Source organism: Physeter macrocephalus, chromosome 1 (genome assembly GCF_002837175.3).
Source record: "Physeter macrocephalus isolate SW-GA chromosome 1, ASM283717v5, whole genome shotgun sequence".
Lineage (NCBI taxonomy): Eukaryota > Metazoa > Chordata > Mammalia > Artiodactyla > Physeteridae > Physeter > Physeter macrocephalus.
The window spans coordinates 104,746,893-104,757,768 of NC_041214.2; the positions used below are offsets into that span (position 1 = coordinate 104,746,893).

General features: G+C 35.8%; 1 protein-coding gene across 1 annotated transcript in view; it reads right to left on the reverse strand.

Moving 5' to 3' along the window:
* TRAT1 (T cell receptor associated transmembrane adaptor 1) overlaps window positions 1-10,876 on the reverse strand; it is a 29,869-nt gene that overhangs the window by 11,773 nt on the left and 7,220 nt on the right. Inside the window, exon 3 of the mRNA XM_024120324.1 lies at window positions 6,280-6,316. Within this exon, the coding sequence (XP_023976092.1) occupies window positions 6,280-6,316 (37 nt within the window). The remainder of the gene's footprint in view (window positions 1-6,279; window positions 6,317-10,876) is intronic.

The following is a 10,876-nucleotide window of genomic DNA, read 5'->3' on the forward strand; positions in this document are numbered from 1 at the left end:
GGGCTTTTTATTGCGGTGGCTTCTCTTGTTGCGCAGCACGGGCTCTAGGCGCGCGGGCTTCAGTAGTTGTGGCACGCGGGCTTCAGTAGTTGTGGCTCGCGGGCTCTAGAGCGCAGGCTCAGTAGTTGTGGCGCACGGGCTTAGTTGCTCCGTGGCATGTGGGATCTTCCCAGACCAGGGCTCGAACCCATGTCTCCTGCATTGACAGGCGGATTCTTAACCACTGCGCCACCAGGGAAGCCCCAATTTCCTTATTTATGAACAAGGATATTAAATTATTTAATCCCTATTGTTCTTTTCAGCTCCCAAATTCTATGACATAAATGTAGGGTTCCAATATCCAAATAAAAATGAAAGATTTCTGTAAAACTAAATAAAACTATTTTAAGGGGCTGGGAAGTTGTAAGATTGATAAAAAAGAGTAAGCTTAGGGTCTATCAGAAGTTGTTTTTGCTAAGTGTTAACCTGAGCTGCTTAGTAGACATTTCTTTGAATAGGCAGATATATGTTTGGGCTTCACCAGTGTATAAACGTTACTGAAAGCCTTGAGAGAGGATGAAATTACTAATGGAATGAGTGTAGATAGAGAAGAGGTTCACTAGACTGAGCCCTGGGTACTCTGTTGTCAAAGGTTCAGGAACCAGCAAAGGAGAAGAAGCTGCTACTAATTGAGGAGAAAAACCAAAAAGGGGGTGGCCCAGAGTCTGGAGAAGCAAGTGTCTCAAGAAGTAGAGTGTCAATGTGTCAAATGCTACAGATGGACCACGTATAATGAGACTAAGATTTGCCATGTAGATTTCATTGGTGATCTTGACAAAAGCTGAGTCAGTGGATTATTGAGGACAGAAGATCGAATAGAGTAGGTTCAAGAAAGAAGAGAAGAGGAAGAGAAGTCAGCAAGTATGGACAGAATGTAGATGGCTTCCAAGTTTTGCTATAAAGGGTGCAGAGCAATGGAGAGGTAACTATAGGCAATCTAATATCAAGGGAACTTTTTTTTTTTTTTAAAGATGTCAGACAGTACTGTCTGTTTATATACTGATGGGAATGAGACAAAAAGGAAAGAAAAAGCAATAATGAAGGAGGAGAGAAAAGGGAAAGTTGTTGCAACAATGTGTTCCTGAGTATATGCTCATTAAATTTTTACTTTCTCTGGCAGGGACTGTGCCATGGGTGTAGGTTTCTTGAATTTGGAGTGAGTGGATATCAAAGATAGACCCTTGATCCAGGAGAAAAGTGTAAACCCCAGCAATTTTTGTATAACCAGGGTTAGTTTGGCTACGGTTAGCTAAGAACCAGTAGTATTTCCTATGAGGGGGGAAGTTAATGGACTCTCAGGCAATGATATCTAACATTAAATTTTTATTCTCTTGATCAGTGTTCATATGTCCTTCTAATGATGTCTACTTTTTTGTAAAGTCAGTTTAACACAGGAGCTTATATTGCCAGTGCTTTGGAGCCCTTGAAAAGAAGAGTCTTTTGTCAAAGTTTGGGGGAAAGGAGACTGGAAAGATCTGCCAGCATGAAGAATTCTAAACAAGATGGGGAAAGAAAACTAGAGCAGTGACACAGAGCTAGGGGTGCCCAAGAGGCAACCAAGAATAAGGTTTTTGGAACCTATAAGCACATTCTGGGGGATTCCCAAAAATACTTAGGTTAGGGACTGGACTTCTTGCATTCCCACAGGGTTGGAGCTTGGATTATGGTTACTTGTACATTAAAACAAATAAACAGAAGGCTTGAAAACATGGAGATACTTTGGTTCCAAGTGTGGCAGTGGTCACAGTGAGGGCCTCATCTGCATATCTACCTGGAAGTCTGAGGCACCAGGGAAGGCTACCCAGGAGTTCTATTGTCACCAGGATACTCAACCCTGGGAACAGTTGAGACTAAAGGTCTGTTCCAGGGCACCAGGTCAGTATATTTAGCAAAGAGGGGAAGTGAAAGGGGGTGGTTCTCAGCCTGCCAAACTAGAAATCCAAGAAATCATCTTAAGGTAGAAGAATAGCTGCGAGAGATATGTTTCGTGATAAAAGCACCTTTTAGTGCCACCCAGGAGAAGACCATGCAAAAGTTGCTGGGGATTTGTCCTAAGTCCTTGAGAGAGACTCTGCACACCGAGGAGCTATAATAAGCTTAGTGTAAATCTGAACTGCTTTCCTAAATTAAGGGGTAAATATAATTCAAATGGGTGGGAATTTTCTTAGACCTTAATTTTCACCTAATAAAGCATCCAGCCTTTTTTTTTTTTTAAATCAGTCAGCTACCTTGTAAGTACAGTATTATATTTTAATCCATACTTTTCAGATGATAAAATTCCACTTCAGCAATGCTCATTTTCCCAAGATTACAAACCTGGTAATTGCAAGAGTGATTAACATCCAGAACTGTTTGTATCTCAAACCGATGATATTCTCACTGCATTATCCTCTTAACACAGATCAAAAGACAAGAATTGTGTAGAATTACGTTTAAAGGACAAATAAAGTGGCCCAGGGGTAAATACCAGGAAGTGTATATTTAACTTTCTATTAAATATAGATGCTTTGCTGTCCTTAAAGTGATCATGTTCCTGACTTACTAATGTAGGAAGGTAGGGATTTGGGGAAAGTGCAGCAGGGAACCCAGTGTGAGGGAAGCTTGCCTCCCTTCTACCCAGCCTTGAACCATCTAAGGACTGAGGAAGCATCCACAATTCTAGCCCTACCTAAGAAAGATAGCCCTTATTTCCACCTGCTGTTTTAAGTTTATTTCTTAATGGCTGGAGATAGTTCATTTGTTTCTTTTCTGAAGCCTCCATGCTCTCCTATAAAGGTGACTTTGGCTCCCAAACTACATAATCAGAGAAATAAACAAGCTGTGAAGTACATACATAAACCTGTGAATTAATATGCCAGCCTCTTTTTAATAGATACAATCTGCATTGTATATTCAAATTTTGCCTAAAGGGAGATTTATTACACTAGATAACAGATTATTAAATCCTCGAGGGAAGGATCACATCTTTTCATCTTTCTATCTCTGTTGTTTAAACAAATGCTTATTTGTTGAATGAATATTTATTGAAGGAACAGATGTTATAAAAGAACAAGCCTCCTTTCTGAATTTTCCCTGCACCTAAGAGCCTGCTTGCTTTGAGATGGGTGTTTTACCAATTTTTCTTTCTGATTCTTCCCATCCTAATCCAAAAACCATCAACCCAATCTTTGGTAGAAGGATAGTATCACAAGACTTTCTATCACACTGCATCTTAACTGCCTTTCAAATGACAAGTATCAAATCAATCGTCAGATTAACTTCTACATGGTTATGTAGGATTCTTTTTGTCATATTTTTTGTTGTAACCAAATCAGCAAATTAACTAATGACTTAAATTATCTTGAAATGAACTAATGACTTAAATTATCTCATGTTATAGAATCCAATGTTAAAAACAGTCATAAAATATAGATTGTCTTTTTTGTGTGGGTCTGCCTGTAGCCCAAATCTGAATCTTCCAGAGTCATTTCCCCACAGAGAAGAATTTTTTTTTAAAAAAGGACATTTTAGAGGCAAATGAAAAGCTTGCAGTCTTACCCTGTACAGTGAGAAAGCTCTGTGTTTTTAAAAGACCTTTTCAGCCTTTCAGTTTACCATTTCAAAAAGGTCTTGAAGAATCCTCTAGGAAATTTTCTATATTTAGATTTTTTTAATCCTAAAAGAGAATTTCCAATCTAATGACACATTTGGGTCAGAATATATTGTCCAAGAAAATGAAACTTCTTTACTATGCTTTATATTAAAAACCTTCTTTAAAAAAAGTTTTATACTACGCAAATTTATCTGCAACATGCTTAATTAAGTATAAGCGATTAAGTTATGTTATATCTATAACTGCATATTATTTTAGAGGTATTTATTGGCAATACCCTTAAAAATGGCACAGCACAAATCATCCTTGTTTATGTATGTGTGCATACATATCTTAAATTGTATTAATATTGCCAGATTTCTTTCTACCTTGAATTCTTAAGAGCCACACAATTCTATATTTAATTAGACTACATTTTTACAACCTGAACTGAATCCTAATCTAGGATATCTTCTTCCAAAATTAATGAGGATTCTGTAGATACCAGGTTAGAGTTTCATTTTGTCCTTCATCCAGCTCTCTCACTGATTCAGGATAAGTAAGTAACTAGGGCAGATAATAATATTATTATAACTATTATTCTTCAGGTGGAAGTAAAAGTAATTAAAACTCGCTTTTCATTTTATTTTAACCCAAGTGAAACATTCCTGAGCCAAACCTATAAGCAATATAACATTAGTTACTTCTCCTTATTCCTTGGGAATCATAATCTATGACTCATTTTCTACATACCTGGGAAAGTAGTCATCGGAGTACGTGTATATTTTATCTGAAAGATATTCAAAATAGACAAATTAAGAAATTTTGATGTACATGTCTTAAACCTTCTAGAGCATGTCTGAGGGGAGCTTAGCCTCAATGTCAGTTAACATCTTTAATCAAGCCACTTGACCACCACTGTTTGAACTAGGGATAAGGATATTCTCTGATTTGGGCCAGTTTCTCTCTTGGTAATCTGGAATGAAAACATGGTGCACTTGGCAGTAATGCAGAGCCCAGCTTTGTGGCCATTTCATGCAGGGAAACACCAAGTGGAGCACACTGGAAACCTGTCCCTGCCTTTTCTGTGGTTCCAGTCTGTTGTGGGGCCTGGCTGTACTCTCTGTCTTCAGGTTCCAAGAAACACCTCTGCTTCCTTCTGACAGATTTCCCTCTTTGCCCTTGCTGGTTTGGATAGGCTTTTCTTCCTTATCAAGAAAAAAAAAGTCCCTAGAAGACACTTCTATTTATTTACTTATTTATCTAATCTTGGAGTGTCCATTATCATTTATTGGTATGTGACAACAACATCATAAAAATGATGTTCAGGAAGTTCCTCTGGTCATGATTACATTTCACCCACATGGTAAAAATAGAGAGGTAAGGAGAGATAAGAGTTCTAGAGAGAAGAAATCCAGAAAAGGTTGGCAACACAGTCTCTAAAAGTAATCAAAACAGTAGAATGGCTTTTAAGGGAAACAGTATGCTGGTCTGCAAAAACCAGACTGACCAGAGATTTGATGTAAGATTGTAAAATCATGAAAAAAATAGGGGTCAAATCTCAAAGTATCCACTGTTGAACCTTGGAGGTGGTGGTTCAAAGGCAAATGAAAGGGAGTATTTGTACTTCAAATTAAATATGTGTATTCCAAATTGGAAAAAAATAGTTTCAAGAAATTTTTAGAGGCAATAGTTAGAGGAAATTAAGAGAAATTCAGAGTTCAATTTTAATAATTAAGATCAAAATTATGACGAAGTGTGTATTACTGGTTTATCAATAAATTTTCTTTGAACTGAATAGTTGTATATAATATGATATTTATTATATTTTGATTGCATGTTATTAAGCCTGACATTAAATAAAAGCCAAAATCTTGCAAAAGCTATCATATGAAAGTACAGCCCAGTATTATCTAAGTCTCTGACAGTGACTCAGAGACAATAGCAATCAAATGGTGATCTTTCCGTTTTACCATTTGGAAAACACTGTGTGTTGGTAAGAAACTAACAAAAATGTTTCCCAGTAATTGAGCAAGTCACCAAACAACTACAAAGATTATTTTTAGTTAGATTTATGTGCGACAAAGTTGTTATTCTCCAGAGAGGTCATTAACTCTTAGAGAAACATTATTAAATAATGTATCAAACAAATTATTAAAATCACCACATTGGAGGGCAAAATGGATATGTCATGTGTCAATGTGTTTGGAAGAATTCTGTAAAGGACCAAATGCGGGCAAATCATCCTTGTTTATGTATGTGTGCATACATATCTTAAATTGTATTAATATTGCCAGATTTCTTTCTACCTTGAATTCTTAAGAGCCACACAATTCTATATTTAGACTACATTTTTACAACCTGAACTGAATCCTAATCTAGGATATCTTCTTCCAAAATTAATGAGGATTCTGTAGATACCAGGTTAGAGTTTCATTTTGTCCTTCATCCAGCTCTCTCACTGATTCAGGATAAGTAAGTAACTAGGGCAGATAATAATATTATTATAACTATTATTCTTCAGGTGGAAGTAAAAGTAATTAAAACTCGCTTTTCATTTTATTTTAACCCAAGTGAAACATTCCTGAGCCAAACCTATAAGCAATATAACATTAGTTACTTCTCCTTATTCCTTGGGAATCATAATCTATGACTCATTTTCTACATACCTGGGAAAGTAGTCATCGGAGTACGTGTATATTTTATCTGAAAGATATTCAAAATAGACAAATTAAGAAATTTTGATGTACATGTCTTAAACCTTCTAGAGCATGTCTGAGGGGAGCTTAGCCTCAATGTCAGTTAACATCTTTAATCAAGCCACTTGACCACCACTGTTTGAACTAGGGATAAGGATAGTCTCTGTTTTGGGCCAGTTTCTCTCTTGGTAATCTGGAATGAAAACATGGTGCACTTGGCAGTAATGCAGAGCCCAGCTTTGTGGCCATTTCATGCAGGGAAACACCAAGTGGAGCACACTGGAAACCTGTCCCTGCCTTTTCTGTGGTTCCAGTCTGTTGTGGGGCCTGGCTGTACTCTCTGTCTTCAGGTTCCAAGAAACACCTCTGCTTCCTTCTGACAGATTTCCCTCTTTGCCCTTGCTGGTTTGGATAGGCTTTTCTTCCTTATCAAGAAAAAAAAAGTCCCTAGAAGACACTTCTATTTATTTACTTATTTATCTAATCTTGGAGTGTCCATTATCATTTATTGGTATGTGACAACAACATCATAAAAATGATGTTCAGGAAGTTCCTCTGGTCATGATTACATTTCACCCACATGGTAAAAATAGAGAGGTAAGGAGAGATAAGAGTTCTAGAGAGAAGAAATCCAGAAAAGGTTGGCAACACAGTCTCTAAAAGTAATCAAAACAGTAGAATGGCTTTTAAGGGAAACAGTATGCTGGTCTGCAAAAACCAGACTGACCAGAGATTTGATGTAAGATTGTAAAATCATGAAAAAAATAGGGGTCAAATCTCAAAGTATCCACTGTTGAACCTTGGAGGTGGTGGTTCAAAGGCAAGTGAAAGGAAGTATTTGTACTTCAAATTAAATATGTGTATTCCAAATTGGAAAAAAATAGTTTCAAGAAATTTTTAGAGGCAATAGTTAGAGGAAATTAAGAGAAATTCAGAGTTCAATTTTAATAATTAAGATCAAAATTATGACGAAGTGTGTATTACTGGTTTATCAATAAATTTTCTTTGAACTGAATAGTTGTATATAATATGATATTTATTATATTTTGATTGCATGTTATTAAGCCTGACATTAAATAAAAGCCAAAATCTTGCAAAAGCTATCATATGAAAGTACAGCCCAGTATTATCTAAGTCTCTGACAGTGACTCAGAGACAATAGCAATCAAATGGTGATCTTTCCGTTTTACCATTTGGAAAACACTGTGTGTTGGTAAGAAACTAACAAAAATGTTTCCCAGTAATTGAGCAAGTCACCAAACAACTACAAAGATTATTTTTAGTTAGATTTATGTGCGACAAAGTTGTTATTCTCCAGAGAGGTCATTAACTCTTAGAGAAACATTATTAAATAATGTATCAAACAAATTATTAAAATCACCACATATGTTTAGATTTATGTGCGACAAAGTTGTTATTCTCCAGAGAGGTCATTAACTCTTAGAGAAACATTATTAAATAATGTATCAAACAAATTATTAAAATCACCACATTGGAGGGCAAAATGGATATGTCATGTGTCAATGTGTTTGGAAGAATTCTGTAAAGGACCAAATGCGGGAAGTTTTTGCAAAGCACAAACATCAAGCAGCTATGGGACCGAAAGTGATGAATCCCATTTGGGATCTGTCAGAAATATGTTTCTTCTAGCCCACAGTAAATGTCTTACCATGGACTGCATCTAAAAGATGCAGCTGTTTTCAACTACCTTCAGACTAGTTTTGTGAATATGAATGCAACATGGATGTTGGGAGAAGCCTAGAGAAGTCTACTGTTGCACAGTAGCCACAAGTTAATGGAAGCCCAGCAAAATCAGAAAGCTTGAGAAGTGTAAAAAATATCAATAAGCATAGGAATAAAAATCAGTTAATATAGATCAGAAAATTGTTAACTGGAAAATATAAAGTATGTATTGATTTCTTTTTATATGAAGTACATGTTTATACTCAGGTCATTAATTATTATTCAAATTTGTCTGGAATTAAAGTGCATACACAAGAATTTAGTCCACCTGCAGCCTGAGGTATCATGGAACAAATTCAGGGTTAGGAATCAGAAGACACTGGATTTGGGTACCAGCTCTTCAATGCATTTCATTGCAAATGAACATGAAAATCATTGCAAAACTCTGAGACTTAGTTTCTCAATAAAGTAGTGTTAATAATGCCTATATCATGGAGTAGATGTGGAAGATAAATAATTTATGTAAAAACATTGCAAATGAACATGAAAATCATTGCAAAACTCTGAGACTTAGTTTCTCAATAAAGTAGTGTTAATAATGCCTATATCATGGAGTAGATGTGGAAGATAAATGAAATAATTTATGTAGAAACATTTTAGAAAATGACAAAGTTGGTTATCAATATTATATATTCTAAATCCATATCCTGCAGCAAGCCACGTTTGTGCTGATTGGAATTGTGAAGTTTCTTCATTAAATGGATTAGCTGAAAAGTAGTTGATATAATTTAAATGCTATTTGAAAGATAAAAGCATTATAAGTAAAGATTGATTTGAAATGAAATAATCAAATCTCACCTTTCGCAAGAGGATTTTCACCGAGTAGTAAATTCAAAGAAAAGATAAAAACAAACAAAAAATAGTGACAGTAATTAAATAGAATTAAAAAAACTAGGTATGGAGTAAAATTTTTTCTCCAAACAGACCAACAGTTCTTAAAGATAATGTGGATTTTCCAATTGGAGGTGCTTAGAGTATGAATGATGGTGCCTGGAAAATACACTGCTGTAATATGTAAAAGGATAGTTCTATAGAAGGAAAAGGAAAATGTAGTTCGATGTATTAGTAGCAGAGAAAAGCAAATAAATAAATAAATACATAAAAGATTTAGACCAAAAAACTTTGTGTGAGAAAGGAAAGAGAAACAACTATATAAAGGCTACAATATAATAATGCGATGCTTAGGTGGAAGGAAGGGGAACTAAAACAATGTGAAGAAGGAGAAAATAAGTAATGGGTAAAGGATATTATACATCAAAACCAAGCATCCTGAAGAAGCATCCTGAAAGGGAACCTTAAAAGTTCGAGGTCACCACATTCACACTACTCTTAAAATTTAAATGTATAATCTGGAGTGGGACAATCAGTACTTGCGTGGTTTTAGTTTTACAATTCTTACCATAAGTAGTGTGATAGAATATGACCTCTTTCAATAGAGGTATAGCAGTCAAAGGTTTAGAGATTACGGCAAAGGAGAAAGGTCAGCAAGCTCAGGCTCCCGAAAAGAGCTTGCTGTGTCATCAGGCCTTATAGGTTTATTTAAAAGTAAATGGCATGATTTAAAACCTACTTAAACATTTCAGTTATATTTAATAAAATCAAACACAGGTTTTATTTTATTATAAAGCAGTTATGTTTGCAAGACTCTGTGTGAGAAAAGCTGGGTGAGTTTTCATAATCCTCTCTCGTGATTCAGATATAAACACTGTGGTCAGGTTCATAGTTGAAAGGGTGTGAGCTAACATTTTCTTTTGTTTTCCCCTTTATAGTGTTCACCCTTCCATGTGCAATACATAACAACAAGAAACAAGAACACATGGTTTAAACTCCATAATACAAATTTTATGATACATTTTTAATGTGAAATATGTGCCATAATTTTCTAGCAAATAGGAGATACACTGATAGGACTTTGATGTATGAGCAAACCAAGCAGTTCTTTATCCTTCTCAAAACAGAGAAGAAAGATTAGATAAAGAATATTTTTGGGACTTAAAGGAAGAAAAAGTGAATGCATTTCTATCAGAAAAAGAAATAAATATAATCCTACTAAAGAACAGATTTGGACAAAGAATCACATAAAAATGAAAGATTTATTTTGGGGGAAGGAGGACTCCATTTCAAAGCTTCTACCTAGCCCTGCTACAGAAAACATCAAGCAGAGGCTTATCTTGTCTATCTGATTGAATGTGTAGATAGTGCATTGTTGCTGGGATAGAGATTTTCTTTTATAAGCTATTTAATACATCTGCAAAACTTACTCACTGACTGTTTGCCAAGGTGGAGTCATATCTTGCAAGTTTCTTAGCCACAAAGAATAGCACAAAGATGTAGAAATAAAAAGATACATAAGGCCAGATGCAGGGGCATTGTGTACACAGACCAAGGGGCAGAAAAACTGGCTAATATGATGCAATCTCTTCTAGTCTGTCTGTCCAGGAGAAACAAAGCAGTGAGGAGTCTTCAGGAGGACTGAAAAGGAGTCAAACAGTTTGCAGAGCTAATCCCAAATCCACTTGGAATCTCTGGGTGGGAAAGAAAGACAGTGCTGTTTGCTCATATGAGATAGAAAGGATGGGTCATTAGTAATACTTGAGTGGTTGGGAATGGGCTGCAGAGAGAAAAAGGGGAGATGGGATAAGAACAAAAGGCCTTATTTGGCAACAACAAATGCCGTTCCAAGGCTAATCTTAAATCTGCACATCTATAAAGTGCAAGACCCAGGGTAATGTGCTCTGCCTAAGGAGTAAAGTCTCAGTCTTTTTTTTTTTTTAACATCTTTATTGGAGTATAATTGCTTTACAGTGGTGTGTTAGTTTCTGCT